Source organism: Schistocerca gregaria, chromosome 7 (assembly GCF_023897955.1).
Source record: "Schistocerca gregaria isolate iqSchGreg1 chromosome 7, iqSchGreg1.2, whole genome shotgun sequence".
Lineage (NCBI taxonomy): Eukaryota > Metazoa > Arthropoda > Insecta > Orthoptera > Acrididae > Schistocerca > Schistocerca gregaria.
This window is the reverse complement of record NC_064926.1, coordinates 293025819-293046460: the sequence shown is the minus strand read 5'-3', so window position 1 is coordinate 293046460 and position 20642 is coordinate 293025819. Positions and strand designations below refer to the sequence as shown.

The window sequence follows — 20642 nt, the reverse complement described above, 5'->3', positions numbered from 1 at the left end:
GGGGAAGACACCAAGAATGCAGGGACGCAGGTTGTCGCCAGCAATATTCATGCTGCCCTGTTACTACGTCAGGTCCCATGGAAGCTAATGTGAATTTCCCCCGCCGGCCGCTGTGGCCGAACGGTTCTAGGCGCTACAGTTGCTGGTTCGTGGTAGTAGTGGTGGTGGTGGTGGTGGTTAGTGTTTAACGTCCCGTCGACAACGAGGTCATTAGAGACGGAGCGCAAGCTCGGGGTAGGGAAGGATTGGGAAGGAAATCGGCCGTACCCTTTCATGGGAACCATCCCGGCATTTGTCTGAAACGATTTAGGGAAATCACGGAAAACCTAAATCAGGATGGCCGGAGACGGGATTGAACCCTCGTCCTCCCGAATGCGAGTCCAGTGTGCTAACCACTGCGCCACCTCGCTCGGTCGCTGGTTCGAATCCTGCCTCGGGCATGGATGTGAGTGATGTCCTTAGGTTAGTTAGGTTTAAGTAGTTCTAAGTTCTAGGGCACCGATAACCTCAGATGTTAAGTCGCTAAGTGCTCAGATCCATTTGAACCAATTTGTTTTAATTTCCCCCGTAGCATAGTACTGTCTCCACAGTCAAGAGTCCGTGGCACGGTGCATGTAACAAGCAGCCGTTCACGTGAGTAAGGGTGTACCTGTGTAAGAAGGCCGACATCTTGTGACAGAAGAACGTGCTTCATCTGACCAGGCAAGACGTTTCTGTTGACCCTCTGTCAAATCTCAATGCTACCAAACCCACTAGAATCATAAATGGCTTTGTCGTTGGATCAACATGGGAACATGTCGGGGTCGTCTGCTGTGGAACCCCATGGTCAACAATATGCAATGAACAGCGTGGTCCTAAACACTTGTACCGTCATCATCATTGTACCGTGTTATCAAATAACTACCTATCCCTAAAAACGACGTCAAATTTATTCACAGATGTCTGCATTGTTTAAGGCACATCTACGCTTAAGTTCTGTAAACCACTCTCAAGTGAGTGTCAGACGCTATTTCCGCTTGTGCCAACTGTTATAGTTGTCTCTCACTCCATTCACACATGAAGTACAAGAAGAATCAGTGCTACGCGCGCTGTAGTTAGTCTAATATTCGGGAATACTGTGGAACCAGTACACTAGAAATTAAAAATTTTAAGGCTTTAGTGGCCACTTGTTGATAAACTGCCTGTAGGCTTATGTCTCGAGTTCTTCGACCGACGCTACTCTGCCGATTCGTCGCTAGCACAAGTGGCTGAAATTGCCAAAATTTCACCCTCCATTGATAGTGGCGGATTATCCGGAACCAGTCATGGAGGGATAAGCTTTGAGAATGCCACCCACTTTTGCTGGCGAAACGTCTGCAAAATCGTAAAGGAAATGTCGACCGAAGACCGAGGCACAGAAGCCAACAGGTTATTTGTCACATACGGCGTTGTAGGATTTTCCTGGGTTCTACGCTTAAAGTAGATTTTAGAAGCTTTCTAAACAAGATTTCACTGCATAGTTTGCTTCTGTATTCTGGAGTCTGCATGTTCAGTTTCTTTTTCATTTCAGTGGCACTGTTCTGTCGGTCAAACAAAGCTATTGCAGTAGATGATGCCCTTCTTTGAATAAGCTCAATATCGCCTGTTAGTCCCATATGAGGTGCAACTCACACACACGTGCCACACAATAGGGCCATATTCTATGTTGGGCTGCATGAGTATTATATATGCTATCACCCTTGTTGACTCATTACACTGTGCTAGCACCATACAATACGAAGTGAGGTATGGCATTTGGTTCACCTACGACTCAGCCTATGTAATCATTCTATTTCATATCTCTATAAGTTGTTACTGCCAGATATTAGCAAGAGTTAACTGATTCCCACTATCAATCATAGATAATGTGTTCATAGTGTCTTTGCATACTACGTTTTCTCGTTTTGTGGGAATCAAAATTTTATATTCCTGAACATACAAGGCAAGTTGTCAATTATATCACGAACTTGAAATCTGACTGAACATTTGTCAGATTTTTTCCAGACAGTACCTTATTGTAGCTAACAGAATGACCTGCGAGAAGTCTAAGGTTACTATTAACATTGCCTACGAGATCGTTAATGTAAAGCCAACGTGCCACGATACTTCCATGGGCCACACATGATGTTACTTCTATTCCTCTCGAAGACTCTCCTTCCAGGGCAACATGCTGCGTCCTCCCCTCAAAGGAATCTTTATTCCACAGATAAGTAATTGTACTTTCTATGCCAAGCGTATGTGTGATATTGTGATACTGAGACAAATGCCTTTCTGAAGACAAAGACACAGAATGGACCTGAGAGCTTTTATTTATGAATTTCAGGATGTCATTTGAGGAAACCACGAGTTGAGTTTCACACGGACGATATTTTTGGAGTCTGTGCTGGTTGACAAAGAGGATACCATTATGTTCGAGATACTTTTGAGCTCAGAATATAGTCTAAGATTTTACAACAAATAGATGTCAAGGACAATGGACAGTAATTTTGTGGATCACTTCTGCTGCCCATCCTAGGAGTGTAACTTGTGCTTTCTTCCAGCCACAGTACACAGTTTTTTTTCGATGATCTTCTGTGTATTATGGTTTAAAGAGGGAGAACATAGGAATATATTCGTTGTGGACTCTGTTAATGACTCCATCGGGCTCTGGAGCTCAGTTCAGTTTTAATGATTTCAGGTGTTTCTGAATGTCATTGACAGTTATATACATTTTACTGACCTTTGAAGGGGTAAGAAAAATAATTTGGGCAATATTCTTGCGTTTGCCTAAAGAAACAGTTGAAAATAGAGTTAAGCATCTCCCTCTTTACTATAACACCCTCAGTTTCAGTTCCAGTCACATACATAAATGTCTGGACACTTACTTTGGAGCCACTAAGAGCCTTTACAAACGAACACAATTACATCGGGTTTTGTGCGATGTCTTTCGATAATATTCTGTAACAGCAGTCGTTGAAGACTTTTGCATTGCCCTTCTGACAGCCAGAAGTGTTTCTTCCAGAATCTTTCCATGCTTTGTTTTACACATATTACACAGTAGTCTTTGTTTTTTTAGAAGTTGCTTTAGCCTGAATGTATAATGCGGAATATCTCTCGAAGCGTGAACTGTTGAACTAGGTACGTAACTATCCAGCGCATGGCCAACTATTCATATAAACCCGAGACATATTTCCATGACATATTCCTGTCCTTAGCTAAGAATTTCAAGTCCCCCACTGAGATACGACACTAGAGTCACTTTATCTTACTGACTGAACAAATAAATCTTTCTACTTGCTTTAGTTGTCCTGTGTACTTCAGTGATCATTGTTTCCTACAACAACTTCATGGTCACCGACATTAGTTTCACCGTGGATATCCTCAGAGAGGTTGTGTCTATTTTTTGCCTTTAGGGCCAATATAATTCCTTCATGAGTGGGATTCTGAACATTTTGGTCCAACTACTTTTCAGAGAAAACATTGAGTAGTGCTCTGCGCAGCAAGTCTTGTCACGACCACTACTAACTGAAATATATGAGTGAGGAACTTACGTATTAGTGAAGTGAGGTTATCTCTAAGGTTTTAGATCACATCAGGCAGTGGGTCAAGTGGTCAATAGGAGGACCCAATTACAAAGCGCTACAGTCGGGAACCGCGGGACCGCTACGGTCGCAGGTTCGAATCCCTCCTCGGGCATGGATGTATGTGATGTCCTTATGTTAGTTAGGTTTAAATAGTTTTAAGTTCTAGGCGACTGATGACCGCAGAAGTTAAGTCGCATAGTGCTCAGAGCCATTTGAACCACTTGAACTCAATTACAAGCTTGTGCCCACCCCAGGTACAGGTCCTTAGAGTCCAGCATAAAACTTCGATTTTTTGTTCCGACGGATTTTTACGAGGGGCGTTGAATAACTAACACAATACATTTTTTTCTCGGCCTGTTTTGGCTGAAAAAATTCGGAATCTACTGTGACACATCGGGAGGCCACTTCGCCTCCTATAGTTTCATGAACTTCTGGTAGGGGGCGGAGCTATAAGAAGCCTTCAACATTTCGTCTCTAATTGAGGTGCGTACCAAGCAGAGAGCTGTCTTTTGTTTTCTTTTGGTGGAGCATATCAGATATTTATGATTACATAATGTGTAAGAAGACATGGCAGTAGAGAAATGCACGGTCAGTCGTTGGGCAAGGCGTCTGTTATCACTCCGACAAGGTCGCCCAATCCCGTCCGATCTCCAGCGTGCAGGCCTGCAGGCCGTCACACAAAGCACAGACTCCCGCAACGTTGGAATGTGCGAATATTCTCATTCTAGGTGACCGACAGATCCCAGTCAAACATTTCACGGCTCAACTGGCTGTGTCTGTTGTTAGTGCTGACACACTCGTGCACCAGTTGGGGTACTCAGAGGTATGTGCCCGCTGTATTCCTCGCCGCCTGACAGAATACCGTAAACAGCAACGAAACACCGTCTGTGCGGAATTACATGCACGCTACGATGGCGATTGTGAGAAGTATTAAGCGAACAACATCACAGGCGGTGAAACATATGTTCATCACTTCGAACCGGAAACATAACAGCAATCCGTGGAGTTCCACCACACCACATACTCTCCAAAGAAAAAGGTCAAATTCGGACCCTCGGCCAGTAAAGTCATGTCGACAGCAGTACCACGATGTGCATGATGAGGAGTTTATTGATGCAGCAAGACATTAGCTCTTAAATCGACCAGTAGAGTGGTACCACGGGCGTACAGGGTGTCACTTCCGCCCCGGTAGCTGAGTGGTCAGCGTGACTGATTGCCGTCCTACGGGCCCGGGTTCAATTCCCAGCTGGGTCGGGGATTTTCTCGGTTCAGGGACTGGCTGTTGTGCTGTCTTCATCATCTTTTCAGTGCGGCTCTCGCAGCCGAGCGAAGCGGACGTGCGGTGTGTGCTCTCCGCTGGCAGAGAGGGCCCGCGCGCCTTGTTTACTTTCTTCGGCCGACACTAACGTGACGCCGTAGCGCTCCAAGACCATGGCAAACCAGTACAGAAGATCAACCTTGAAATTCACATTTCGGAACGACTTTACCCGACCAAAGGCGCTCGAAGTCGAACGTTTTTTAAAAGAGGAAGCCAAGATCCCGGCTGCCGACATTGTCGGCATTCACTTTTCGATCGTCAGTAGCACGGTCTATGTAAAGCTCATAAACGAAACTACTTGCGACAAGGTGTTTCGAGAGATGAAAAAGAACTCCGCTTCTGCCACGCAGATGGAAATGTTGGCAACGTCGAGGTCGGCCATGCCGCAATGGGACTGCGGACTATACGCATCTTCGAACTTCCATTTGAACTCCCGGCGGCAGAAGTTGTAGCGGCGCTCCGCCCCTACGGCACGGTACACGAACACGTGGCTGAAAAATGGACCCAGTTTAAGACGTATCCAGTACTCAATGGAGTACGCCAAGTGCGCATAGATCTCCAACGACACGTGCCATCCTATCTACAGATAGGTGGATGCCGGGCCATAGTTATTTATGACGGCCAACCGAAGACGTGCTCCGGATGCGGTAAGGAAGGTCACCTTCGTTCCGAGTGCCTCCAGCGTCGGATCACACAACTCCCACCGAAGGACGTTGCACCACCAGCGGCGAAGACTATTCTACCCGTTACTTACGCGGCGGCGCTCACGACGTTCTCCACACAACAGACACGGCCGACCGCTTCAGCGGTACAAGAATCACTTTCCACGGACAAAGACCTGGATGATCCGCCGACCTGGCCAGTGGTGGAAAATAGCACTACGACTCTGGAGCTACCGAACGCGACAGACATTGACGCCAGTAAGATGGCAATTGATTCCCTTATTGTACCGACCGAAGCGTTTGTTCCGGCGGAGCATGAGTCAGTGCCGTCTTCTGACAATGAAGGCCACGTACGGAAACAGCGATCACCGAAACGCCGAAAGCGGCGTCGTCGGACCGTGTCGGAACACAGCGGTTCGCATTCGGCCGGGGAAGAACGACTGACCACTCAAGAAGCCAGCCGCGAAGCTGAAGCTGTTTCCACTGACTCCAACCTTGCAGAACAGATAGAAAAACGTGCAGCTTTCGACCATCGGCCCATTGACAGAAACATTGAGCAGCGGGAAGGTACCAGTGCAGGTAGCGAAGTCGCCCGGTCCCTTACTATCAAACATTCTGAGGCTATGGACCATGAACAGACATCCGCGCCCGCTGCATGGGCCGAGGACGTTGAGACACAAGATCACGACCCGCGGCCAGCTGAGGCGCCGCCGGATCATGCAGCATAAGCAGCACAAGGAGGACCGCGTTCGGCGGGGGGTGACATCACTTCCGATGTACGCTTCTCTCCACCTTCACCATGGATAACCTCGCCCAAACAACTCGTTGCCAAGCTTACCGCCTGGCGACAATGAATATCAACATGATCAGTTCTCCTGTCAAGATCCAACTTTTGAAAGAAACCATACGAGCCACGGGGGTTGACTTTGCTTTCCTACAAGAAGCGAAAACGACGGCACTCCCGCACTTTTACGAGTACACCACACATGTGACGCCCGGTAGCCCTGCAGATACCGGAGTGGCAATATTAGTGCGTGAAGGTATTGAAGTTACCGACGTCACGTTTCTTCCCTCCGCTCGAGGAATAGCATTTACGGCACTCAACACCCGATTCATTAATGTTTACGCGCCGTCGGGTACCACAAGACGTCACGACCGCGCCAGATTCTACTCCACAGATGTCGCTCCCCTTTTCCTAGGACGATACGACCACAGCGTCTTCGCCGGCGATTTTAATTGTGTACTTCACCCCAAGGACCAAATCCCACATTACACGCCTTGTCCGGAACTGGGTGCGATGATCCAAGAACTTCACCGCATATATGTGACACAAGATCTCACACAAGGTGTGGTGGACGCCGAACTATGGCCTCAAGCCTATTCCGATCACAGTGCCTATATCTGCACTATACACCTACGCCCCCAACAAGTCTGGCGCAGCAATGGCTTTTGGAAGCTCAACATAACTCATCTCCAGGACCTGGATTGCCGTCGGCAAGTTGCAGCAACGTGGACTGACTGTGAACGCCGCCACCCTCGATACGCCTCGACCCTGGAGTGGTGGCTCCTCTGTGCCAAACCAGCAATCCGTAGGACACTTATGCAATATGGCAAGGACGTGACTGCGTGGCATCGACAGACCATCGATTTTTACTACGCGACTCTCAGGGACCTCGACGCCTTACCCCCTTCCCTGGAGAGACAACATGATCAAAGCAGAATCAAGGCTCACATACTATCATTGACGAAGCGCCGACTAGAAGGTGCAGTCGTCCGCTCGCGACGGCACGACCGAACGTTTGCGGAGGAACCCACTATGCATCACGTTGTGGCGGATAAGCGCCGACAACGCCAACACTTAATCACACAACTCAGGACACACGACGGTCGCTTATGTACGACCCAAGCAACCATAGTAAAGGCGGTGGAGGATCATTTTCGTCATCTTTACAAGGAAAGAATCGTCGATGACGAGGCCACTACTGAAGTGTTACAGCAGGTAACACGTACTATCGACGAGGCTACCGTGAATGCGCTAACAGAGGAAATCTCACTCTAAGAAGTCGAAGACGCCGTGGACAAAGCTGCGGCCAATAAGTCTCCTGGACCTGATGGATTGCCCATCGAATTCTACCGGACTTTCCGTGACATCATGATGCCTCGCTGGGTTATAATGTTCCGCGAACTTACGTCTCCAGACTGTGTTGTGCCGCCAGCGTTTGTAGAAGGACTTCTCATACCGGTACATAAGCCAGGTGGAGGGCTATCGATTAACGACTATCGGCCGCTTACAATGCTGAACGCCGATTACAAGATTTTCACCAGGATTATGGCGAGCCGTATTAAGACGACTTTGCCGATGATCCTCGCTCCTGAACAGACGTCGCAGGGGGGAGAAGCCAACATACACATGGCCACCGGTGACTGCAGGGATTTAATAGCAATCGCTTCTGCGGGCTGTCTGAGAGCGGCGATCGTCTCCGTAGATTTCAACCGCGCCTTTGATAGAGTGCACCACAACTTCCTCCTACGAGTGATGGACTGTATGGGATTCCCCCCGGGCCTCATCGACACCCTACGGCGTCTTTGGAACGCAGCCAGCTCACACGTCCAGGTCAATGGAAGGACGGTAGGACCAGTACCCATTAAGAGGTCTCTACGACAGGGTTGTCCCCTTTCTACCTACCTTTATGCCATCGCACTCGAGCCACTCCTAGGGGGCCTTAACCACCGCCTATCTGGCATCACGCTGCGGGACGTCACCTTTCGCTATAGAACATACGCTGACGACCTGCTACTGCTGGTTCGTTCCAATGACGAAGTTCAAAGCGTACTAACCTGGATTGAGCGATACGGACAGGCCGCAGGCAGTCTTCTGAACATCAACAAGTCGGCAGCGTTGGATATTGGGCGAGGTCTCGGACCGGAAGCCCTCGCTCCCCTCCCACCAGTTTCTGATCTGCGATATTTGGGAATCACGTTCAAGAAAGATGTACGTAAAACAGCTGCAGCAAACTACCGACGGTTATTACAGATCATACGCGCAATGGTGCGACAGAACCTGCTCCGGGACTTGAACCAGCTACAACGTGTTGAATACCTGAACCTCTACGTGGCATCAAAACTCAATCACGTGGCACAAGTCCTCCCACTACCGCTGCAGATAGGTCGCCGGCTTCAAGCGGCCTTCAGTTACTACGTTTGCGCAGGTCATATCTTTAAAGTACGATACGACACTCTTACCCTCCCAGTGCACAAAGGAGGGCTGGGATTGGTCAACGTCAGGGCGAGAGCAGCTAGCCTTTACATGAGCAACATGAGGAAACGATGGAAAAGTCAATATACATCTCTCACGGGTCGTTTACTACAGGTTCTGATGCCAGTCTCTAACGTCCCGCCGGTGTCGGTTGCGCACGTCGCACCACAGCTCTCCCATGTGTCGACCTTCATTCTTGATTACAGCTATGTCAGCTCGAACCTCTCCGCCACGCGTCCACCAAAGGCGAACGATTTTTACACCAACCTTCTGCGTGCTGTTCCCCATAACGTGATGGAAAACAAGTACCCTACGGTTCACTGGCCAAGAGTGTGGAAAACGATACACCACAACTTTCTGTCCTCCACGGTGCGTTCGAAGTGGTATCAGATCGCCAACAAAAAATATGCCACACTACAGCGACTTCACACTATTGGACTGGCAGACTCCCCTTATTGCCCAGATTGTAACCTTTTGGATACTGATGAACATCGTTTTACTTGCGCATCATCGCCCGGAGTTTGGCGACTAACACAGAAGATATTGGCTTGTTACCTCCGGGTCACACCTGATATGATTGACCCTCAGACCCTACTCTGTCCCGATGGAACTTACTTTCCGGCTGCAAAATATCATGCGTTCACATGGTTCAAAGGACTTACAGTCGCCTACATCTTTCGCGACGGAGAGAAAGAGCAGCTTGATTACTGGTGGTTCCTGCAAAATGCTCACAATGCCCTCGAACGCACACCGAAATACCGTACGCTCTTCGCAAATTATTTACGCAGCGTTTTCGTTAACCCCCCACTCAGCTGGGGAGTGCCGAGCTGCGGTTAATGTTCTGTGCCGCATCACACAAACGGCTGAACGTTCTGCCTTGTCAGCCATGAGCGAAGGAAGAGACAAGCTGCTGCAAGGATGCTGTTTTCCTTGAGGCACTAGCGAAGCTGAATGCCTCCGTTGCAGATGCCCTTCAAAGCGCAATTGGAGATATCAGATAACGATGACGAGGCTCCAAGTGGAACCAGTTACATTATTGAAGAACCTTTTAGTTGGAATTACATCAGTGATTTATGTTTTTATTTCTGGATTACTCTTTTATGCCACCTTTGTTGTTGTAACACTTACTTGTAACACTTACTTACTAGAATTCACATGTAACAAAAAAAAAGTGGCAAAGGATAGCCTTAACCTTGATTTCCCATATTTCCCCTGATATATAGGCAGCTCTCTGGGGTGGGTTTACTCAGGAGCCAACGCCTGAAGTGGATCAGATTTTTTTGTTATAGGATGAAAAGTGGCGGTGGCACTTAGGGGTTTTTTTTAGTTCCATTTTCCTAAGGGGCTTTTAAGGGAAATTACTTTATAGAGAAAAAAAAATAAAAATAAAAAAATAAAAAAAAGTAAAAAAACAAAAAAATAAAAAAACAAAAAAAAGATGGTGGAGCACTTGCCCGCGAAGGTAAAAAAAAAGAAAAAGAAAAAAAAGATTGGTCAGCGTGACTGATTGCCGTCCTACGGGCCCGGGTTCAATTCCCGGCTGGGTCAGGGATTTTCTCGGTTCAGGGACTGGCTGTTGTGCTGTCTTCATCATCTTTTCATCCCCATCCGGCGTGCAGGGCGCCCAATTTGGTGTCGAATGTAATAAGACCTGCACCAAGGTGGCCGGACCTGCACCGTAAGGGACCTTCCGACTAGTGACGCCAGCAGCTCATTTCCATTTCACAGGGCCTCACAGTAATGTGGCGGAAGGAAGTCGCATTGAACAAATATTATGTCGAAAAATAAGCCCTTATAGGGAAAAGAGTGGGGATTAATATGGTGTTTTGGAATCCTGCATAAAACCTACCTGCTTACAGAAAAATATGTGTTGTACAACTTACGAAACGTCCTTATAATTTCTTATTTGCTGCGACAATTACACCACCTCAATTTCCGCTCTGCTTGTTCTTCCGATATATGCTTCAAATTTTCTCAACATCTCACTACTGTTACTTTCTGTTCCTAATCAGCTTTCTGTGCATAGTATTATGTGATCCGTACTCATTTTCAGGCGCACATCAAACTGTAGCACTTTGATGCCAATGCTACAGCACTTAACCACTATGGTTTTAATACTCTCGTCTGTAGGGGACATTTCCATGGATCTTACTCTGATATCTAATAGTCTCTTACAGCCGAAGTTATGTGGAATCGATGGAGAATCGCTTTCTGTAAAACACCTTTGTGTGCACCGCACTCTCAGTTGGCTATCTGGGTAGCAGTCTCTTATGTGTACTGCACACTTGACGCATTTGTGGGGACGCTTCAGTTTCCACTATTGCGGCATAACTCTTAGAGTTCCGGTCTAGCTTGTCACAAAACATGCCCAGACTCTGACTCACGCCTTCCACTTGGCTCAGAAACAGGGAGCCACGATCAGGGACAACGCTGAACATACGAGCTTTTTTGAAACTTTGAGAGAAAACCTGGTCTTCTAAAACTTCTCTCTCAGTTGCCGGAAAGTTCCAAGTGTGATTTCCGAGTCCAGAGGACGGGCATCGTCTGTTACAACGAGCGCAGCAATCTGCAGCTGATTGCCCCTGTTCGCTCAGTATTTGCCGGAATAGCTTCTTCAGTATGCTGAATAAGACGCTCAGGCATACACACTGAATACTGCAATCTACTGAAGACCTCGTTAAGGCATACGCACTGAGTGGTGCAATGTGCTGAATGACACGCTAAGGCATAGTCATTGAGTGTGCATCCTGTTTCTTCCCCTCTTTAGCTGAGATTTCCATGAAGGGTACAATTATTTGACGCACGTTTGAACTGCCAACAATTAGTAAACTCCTATCTTTTTTGGTTTTCCTCCACTCCACACGTTACACAATAGGTGAAGTAATTCCATGCGCCTCAGGTGCAGTTTCAGTGGAAGGCTGCACCACTTAAGCCAGAATGCCACGATGATTCTTTCAGAGCTGCCCTTAATCCTAGCTTTTACGACGTCTCTAATGACTTCGTTATCGACAGGTCATTAGACACCAATCCTCCTTCCCTCCATTGAACCTGATGGTTACAGGGATGAGTGTAACATGCCGAGCTCTTCCAGATCCCTGTCTCACCTGTACACAGTGCCTAGACCTACATTTGACTAATAACTCGCAGTCATTTTGACGAGCAGTGTGCCAGGGTTGGCGCTGTGTACTGGGGTTGGCAATACGTCCGCCTCCTGGACTCCTGATATCGCTGATGAGGCAATTTGTTCATCAGAGAGTGGAAAGGAGGTTGGACCGGTCGGTTACGGCGCGGTGACCGGGAAGTGTTGCCCATGCGTTGGAAGCTCGTTTCGCACCTTGTCGGAGGAGTGATGCTGCAGCTCTGGGCTTCATGTGTTTGTTGTGGCGGCCCTAGTCCAGCAGATCGTAAGAAGGAAGGGAATGAATGTACACTATGCAGTAATAGCCGTGCTCTTCCTACACTCCATGTTACAGTTGCTGTTATTTGAGACATTCTGCGAGGAACAGCAGCGAGTTGTATCGAGATCACTGGAGAGCGTTTGGGCTATGTGAAGTTCTGTCAGCGTAGCTTTTGGAAGGCATTATTTGCTAAATAGTTTTGGAAGCCAAGTCAACTCATGTTATCCAACTGTTCTGTAATGCGTGTGGATCTCAACGCCGTTATTACCGTATCAACACTCATGTTCATAAATTAAGGATAATGCTGACAGATTGTGAAAAAACGCTCTCTCTCGGAGTAAGACCATGCGGGGCATTTGACCTGCGGTCTTCGCACGGTGGCGCTAGCAGCAGTCCACATATGCAGAGGTGTGTTGGTCCATCTCAGAGTAAGGTGCAGCGAGTAAGTGTGCAGACGTTCTCAGAAGTGCTAATGACGACTGCATGTTGAAAATGGCTCAAAGAACACATATTGATGACGCTATGAGGGGTAGAATACTAGGGCGACTGGAGGCTGCTCAAACACAGCAGGTCGTAGTACAGGTCGTCCGGGTGCCACAAAGTGTGATTTCAAGGTTATGGCAACGAGTCCAGCGGACAGGAAACGTGTCCAGGTGCTACAGTACGGGACGTCCACAGTGTACAACACCACAAGAAGACCAATATCTCACCATCAGTGTCCGCAAACGGCCACGGACTACTGCTGCTAGCCTTGCTCGGGACCTTACCGCAGCCACTCGAGCAGCTGTCTCCAGACACATAGTCTATAGACGACTGAACAGACGTGGTGTATTCGCCTGGAGATCTGCAAGGTGCATTCCACTGAACCCTGGATACAGGAGAGTCCGTAAAGCCTGGTGTCAAGAACACAGTACATGATCATTGGAAAAGTGGTCCCAGGTTATGTTAATGCACGAGCCCAGGTATAGTCTGAAGAGTGATTCACGTCGGGTTTTCATCCGTCGTGAACCAGGAACCAGATACCAACCTCTTAATGTCCCTGAAAGAGACCTGTATGCAGGTCGTGGTTTGATGGCGTGGGGTGGGATTATTATTGGTGCATGTACATCCCTCCATGTCTTTGACAATGGAACAGTAACAGATGAGGTGTATCGGGACGTCATTTTGCACCAGTATTTCCGGCTTTTCAGTGGTACAATGTGTCCCACGTTCCTCCTGATGGATGATGACGCACGGCCCCACCGAGCTGCCATCGTGGAGGGGTATCTTGAAACAAGATACGAAGCGAATGGAGTGGCCTGCCTGTTCTCCAGACCTAAATCACATCGAGTACGTCTGGGAAACTCTCGGTCGACGTATCGCTGCATGTCTTCAAACCCCTAGGACACTTCAGGAGCTCCGACAGGCACTGGTGCAAGAATGGGAGGCTATAGCCCAGCAGCTGTTCGACCACGTGAACCTGAGTATGCCAACCCGTTGTGCAGCTTGTGTACTTGTGCATGGTGATCATATCCCATATTGATGTCGGGGTACATGCGCAGAAAACATGGCGTTTTGTAGCACATGTGCTTCGGGACAGTTTTCTGAACTTCTCAGCAATATCGTGGACTTACAGATGTGTCGTTTGTTTTCCCTATGCGCCTATGCTATTTGCGCCACTTTTGTGTAGTCCACGTTGTGTGGTACCACATTCTGCAGTTATCCTTAATTTATGGGCGTGAGTGTAGAAGCAGAAGTGAACTCCTTTGATATTAATACTTGTCATTTCTGCGCATTAATAATAGTCTGTTTCAGGTTTTTACTAATTACGCATTTGAGTTTGAAGTTACCTTGTACTAAAGATATACCTCAAGTGGGAAGCAGTGTGGTGTGACACAGTACGCAGCTAACCAGGGAAGCTATATCTGGCATATGTTTCATTACTTAAAAGTCTGGCGTAGACCTATGTATTACAAAACATGCTGTGCATCTAAAAGCTCATTTGACTAGGGTATTTTTCGAAGTTGGAATTTCGTCTGTTTACTGCAAAAGGTTTTAAACTTTACTTTAACCTGGTTATTAACGTCTATATTTTAAGTGTGGTGTCACCACCAGACACCACACTTGCTAGGTGGTAGCCTTTAAATCGGTCGCGGTCCGTTAGTATACGTCGGACCCGCGTGTCGCCACTATCAGTGATTGCAGACCAAGCGCCGCCACATGGCGGGTCTAGTCTAGAGAGATTCCCGAGCACTCGCCCCAGTTGTACAGCCAAGTTTGCTAGCGATGGTTCACTGTCTACGTACGCTCTCATTTGCAGAGACGACAGTTTATCGTAGCCTTCAGCTATGTCATTAGGTACGACCTCGCAAGGCGCCATATTCAGTTACTATTGATATTGATATTGTGAATCATGTACCTTTACGAACGATGTTCATCATTAATGGATTAAAGTTAAGTATCAAACTAATTACGTCCGCTTTCTCAATTCTAATTCCTTGTCATGTTTCAGACCTCACGTCAGTATAGTTCTTGCCTCCTCACGCCAGCCTGCGTGAGCTAAAACACTTGCATTTCGGCGTCCACTAGTCACACGGTGTTGGCTCTTCTGCGAACACAACATTAAGTTACGGTTGTAATGATGGAGTTGGTTTTCTTAGTAACCTTACGTAAAAAATGACTGACAGATTTTCTGCTCAGAATTTAAGGGTAATTATGTTCTGTCCTAGTTCCAAGATTGTTGGTGTAATTGAATAAAGATATAAGGAGACTATGTTAGTAGGAAGTTACGATTTCCAGAATGATGTCATTGTGACAAGTGATTACAATCATGAGATTAGATTCTCACAGAACCTTATGTTCTAGAAAATTAGTTACACCTGTGTGATAACGTATTGGGTATGGAAGCGTAGAGAAATGCAGCTTTAACTGGAAGCAGTACTTCGTCGCCCAGACTGTAAAACTAATTGTCTCAATAAAGTATTCCTGGTAAAATACCTGCGTGGAATATTATATGTAAGCACATTTCTTTAGTTCCATTTTAGCCAGACGCTCTTGTGCATCTTTTTAATCAGAGCTGAAAATTTCTTTTAACTTGGAAGTCACATTTTTCCTTAGCGGGACATGTCATGAAACTAATGAAACTAAATTTAGAAACTGTTGTAATAACTACTTTGTTAAAGATGTAACCCCAAGCTCAATGAATTGGTCCACTTACAAACCTAACGGACCAATTATACCTCTCCAGCGGTGATAGATCTTGTACTTACACAATCCTACATCATACAGAGTACACAGTATCAGTAGGAGAGGATAATGTTTTAGGTATCTATGGTCTCTCTGGTAGATGTGGCTCGGTACCACTCTTAAAACAAACCGCAGCTTCCAATCGTTTGACAATAATAACGGTGATTTCCAGGTGCTTACGACGGACAGTCAGTTCGCAAGGTTGCAAGAGGCTACAAGTATGAGAATTACCGCAGTCAACGTAACAGTTCATGCATTACTGATATGAATAACACACAGACGAATGGAAACGAAATTTGAGGATCTGTTAGACGACGATTGGTCTGGCCTTAGGGAAGGTAAAGGCGTCAGAGAGGCAGTTATGCCGTTGCGGTTGATAATGGAAACAGAACTGAAGAAAAATAAAAAAAGATGTTCATGGAATTTGTCAACCAGGAGAAAGCGTTCGTCAGGGTAAAATGGTACAAGATGTTCGAAATCCTGAGAAGAATAGGGGTGAGTTGTAGGGAAAGACGGTAGTATACAATATATACCATAACCAAGAGGGAACAATGAGACTGGAAGACCAAGAACAAAGTGCTCCGATTGAAAACGGTGGAAGGCAGGATTGTAGTCCTCAGTTCCTACTGTCTAATTCTATGAGTGTGTGGGTTTTATTTTGTCAAGTTGCGCAATGGATTGATCCAACAAGTACCCTTTGGCTCCTGCAAGAAACAGTTTCCACCTCACACTACTACAGAAGTCAGACAGACGCTCCTAATGTACCAACAAGAACTGCTTTAAAACATTCAGCAACTAATGTCTTCTGGAGTCGTCCACTGTAAGGAAAAGACACAAAAAACATTCTATATTCTTAGGTAACTAGTGGATTGCTTGTGTACAGGAGTATTGCTAGTTAGTGTAAGAAAAACATTAACATAAGAAAAATATTATTTATTACAAAAAGGTCTGAGAATTCAAGTGAAACTTTTTCTTATAAAATAATAATAAATTTCTGGGTTCTTTTCGGAACAGCAGATTGCCTCTTATGGATACGAATGCTATTATTTTACAAAGTATGAAAGGCTCTTTTCTCCCTTTTCTGTAAGAATGTTATTTACTCGGAAGAATGGCTGAGAGCAGCGCCTACACAACTTGAATAACTTTTCTAGGTACGGTCAAGGATGTCACGTGAGAAATATAGTGGAATGTACTGTTAGGGAGGACAGATGGGGCTCGCGTATGCTGTAGCATACAATACCGTGAGATGTGATGACTGCGGACTGCTGCCTGCATCGCTAGCTGCTGACAAATAACACAACTATCTCTTTCTATCTGGATTGACCTTCGCCAATCAATCTCTCCCTAAGCCTTGATGAAGTCAAGGACCTCTATCCGCCCCTAGTCTAACTATTGGCGTGGTACACCGGTCAGATAACCAGTCCACCGCGATGCCACTCAATACTCGCTGGCAGGCGTTTAACTAGTACTCTGTCCGTGTTCACACCGCAAAATAAGTGTGGCGGCGAACACAGTTAACATCGCTCAATCGCGAGCAACTCTATAATATAGAGTGTCACTCCGATTCGCTAACGACAGAGGTGCTCTCCCAGTGAAGACTTTGTTCCTTGCTCTTTGCGAACACGTATGAGCAAACTCGCTCTTGTTTCGTGTTCCTACTCCAAGAGTGAAGACGGAACGGCCCCTTTTTCTGGAAAAGTTGCAAGGGTACATGAATCGCTGCTTTCCCTCATTCCTCTGACTCTTTGCGTCAGAAATATTCCGCCAATCAACATTCCTCTTTTAAACAGGAGAATGATGTTTCGTTTAAGTCGACCAATGTGGAAATCTGCAGCAACTCCATTAGGCGTATACTGTCGTCCTGTGAGAACTTCGTAACTATGCAGTGGGTCCATCAAAAATGCGTCTTCTGGGCGCTCTCATAAAATGTAGCGGAATTTGCTGTTAATTCGAACATGGGGGTCGTTATCCCCTCGCTCTGGCAAAAGCTGTATAGTCTCTGAGCGGTTGCTTTCGCCGAAGTAGGTATGTTGTTGACCCAGCCCTCTTAAGGGACGGTCTTCCCACCTGGTTGGTTATCTCTTTAGAACGTAAATTCCTGTGGCCGTCATATAGTGTAGGCCAGCCTCGACTTACTCAAACCCTGTGCGCACTTGCGATTTACTTATTAGATTTGCATATCGCTTGCATAAATTCACACAATTGACTCTACCTTATCGAGTTTGGGTTCGAAGGAAGCGTCTTTATGTGCAGAATACGATTGTGAGGATCGAATATGTGAGAAATGAAGGTCAGGAGACCACACCACCTTACATAATCTATACAATAAAGAGAGTGAGATGAAAACTCACGCTGAAACGATATCAATGATAAAATTCACTGGTGACATCGTTGTCCTTAGTGAAAGTCAAGAAAAATTAAACAATCTGTTGAAAGGAACGAACAATCTAATGAATAAAGAATATGGATTGACAGCAAACAGAAGAAAGACGAAAATAATGAGAAGTAGCAGAAATGAGAACACCGAGAAACTTTACATCGGAATTGGAGGTGACGATTTAGACAACATCAAGGAATTGTGGTGCTTAGACAGCTTCAAAAGTTCTCGGAAAGGAATAGAAAAATAGTACTTACATCACTGAAACTGTTTTTATTTTTCAATGTAGTCTCTTTGTAGATTAATGCACTTGGTCCAACAATGTTCCAGTGCCTTGATCCCATCTCTAAATTGAGTTTCTTCCAGCCCTGCAAAATGGTTGCCAACTCCGGCTATCAGTTATTCATTTAAAGTGAAGATTCATTTGTCCACCAAGAAAAATTTTCAGTTTTGAGAAGGGACAAGTCTGACGGAGCCATATCAGGTGAATAAGGCGGATGTGGCTATGATTCGTACCTTAATTCGTGTAATTTGGCCATGGAGACTGCATGCGTCCAGCGTTATGAGTCGTGGCACCCATCTTGCAGATAATTTTTTTCATTTATAATCCTTCAGCTAAAATGTGATATACCCTTTTAGAAGATATCTGGCAAGCGTGAGAAATTTCACGCACTTTTCGTCGGAGATCCTACATGACCATTATGTGTACTTTTGCGAAGATTTCTTGAGTAGTGACACATCTTGGCCGACCATTCCACTGATCATCATCTAAGCTCTCCTGACCAAACTTAAATTCATTTGTCCACTTGGCAACAGTTGAATATGAAAGAGCAGAGTCCCACAGTGTATTCTGGAAATCGGTATGAATGTCCTTTGCCTTCATACCTTTCTTTACTAAGTACTCAATCACTGCTCGAATCTCAAGTTTTTACTTCTTCGCAAATGACAACGCGGGAACAACAACAGAGTCACGTGACCGTTGCAGCTCTCTTCCAAGAGCACTGAAGTGGCACGTATTTACAGGCAACGGTCCAGTGAATATCATATGAACAACTAGTTGCTCTACCGCAGACCTACAGGGTAAAAATTGTAGAGGAAGGCTGAAACTGGAATACATCCACCAAATAAAAGAGGACTTAGGTTTGCACAGGATAGGAATTCGTGGCGGGCCACTTTAAACCAGCCAGAACACTGACGACTAAAGAAAGAACTAATAATCCCATTTCCGAGAACAGTAAACAGAGTGGGGCTTCTCTCTAGCTGGTGCACTATTTTTCAGAACAGGAATCAAATAACATTAAACTTTACTTTCTGATTATCTTTTAAATTACGCTTAAATTATGCTACAAATAGCTCCAGTTGCCTTAAAAACTGAATCGAATAAAGCAATTACATGTCATGACAACTGAAAAACTTAGTATGAAATTTACTGCTTATCTGAAAAAGTTTTTGTGGTTGAGGACACTAAGAAATTCCCCGTTACCCTTAATTTACGTTAAATGCTGACAATATACACTCTTGTTAAACAAGTAAACAAAAATGACTCGATATATTAGTTACGTTCAGCAAATGTCGATTTACAACGAAGTAAGTTAGGCAAAACACTCACAATTTATAAAAATCCTGCAATATACCTATTGAAACATCCCCTCTGAAAAATTTTACAAGACTGTGCTTAAGCTGACACACAATATTTTTTAGCGCAACGCAATCTGACTTTCAATAATCCCTACAAAAGAATGGCCCTGACTAACATTAAACTATAACTTTCACAAATCACTTACCTCACAAAAATCTTCGTTACTCGAACTACTGCAATATAGCGAGCGCCACTACCGCCAGCTAGATAAAAGATTGAAACTATGGAAGGCACTAACTACTGATAGGCACAGTTAGCAAATGAAAGATTTTAATAGAGAACAGACATTGTATTTACCTCAACAGTGTTCAAAAGTCATAATGTATATAGCAGTTCATGACATCCAGTCTTACAAATTTCAAACCTCCTCCATCTCTCTCCCCACATGCACCACTGCTGGCGGCTCACCTCCAACTGCGCAACGCTACGCGCTGTTAACATCCAACTGCCCACCACTACAATGGCAGGTATTACAACAATGCCAACCTGCCACTGACTGCACACAGCACAGCCAGTGATTTTCATACAGAGCGCTACGTGGTGTTACCCTTAAAAAAACCTAAACAGCCTACTTACACTATATACGTTTATTTGCGTAAAAATACACTGAAAAAGACTATGAAACTGGGGAACGGTTATATCTGAGCGAGGATTCAGTTGCCATAAGCTTCATAAAAGCGCAAATTGTGTTTATAATTGCAGATATAGTGAGAGTGTTTTACGGTAGTCACAGATCTTCGAGAATATGCAAATATTACGAGAACATTAGTGTTGAAACAGTGATGAATTATCCAGAAACGACACGAAAAGCAAAATACCGTTGTTGTTGTTGTTGTTGTTGTTGTGGTCTTCAGTGGATTGTAAATGAATATCCAAGAAGGGATTGTACCTACAGAGTCCACAAAGATTCTGCAAGTAACTTTCCAAGAAGGGACTGTAATTAAAACTTCCAGTCAAACAGGTACCGGATAGCTCGAGAACTGTCATTCGTCGACGTCAGAAATACTCCTTTTAACATGTAGTATGATACAATACTTATATTCGTAAGTTCTCCTTCCAGGTTGCCACTGCCAGTCAATTTACGACCGAGTCCTAATCCATGGAAGGGCAAAAATGGTTCACATGAAATGCCAGAATGTGAATGAAATGAACACTTACATACAGCGCATTTTACCATAAACATTCT

At 45.5% G+C, this 20642-nt stretch overlaps 1 protein-coding gene across 1 annotated transcript in view; it reads left to right on the top strand.

Moving 5' to 3' along the window:
• Positions 1-20164, top strand: part of LOC126282374 (arylalkylamine N-acetyltransferase-like 2) — a 97950-nt gene extending 77786 nt beyond the window's left edge. The window contains exon 4 of the mRNA XM_049982032.1: positions 20159-20164. Coding sequence (XP_049837989.1) covers positions 20159-20164 — 6 coding nt within the window. The remainder of the gene's footprint in view (positions 1-20158) is intronic.
• Positions 20165-20642: the final 478 nt, after the last annotated feature.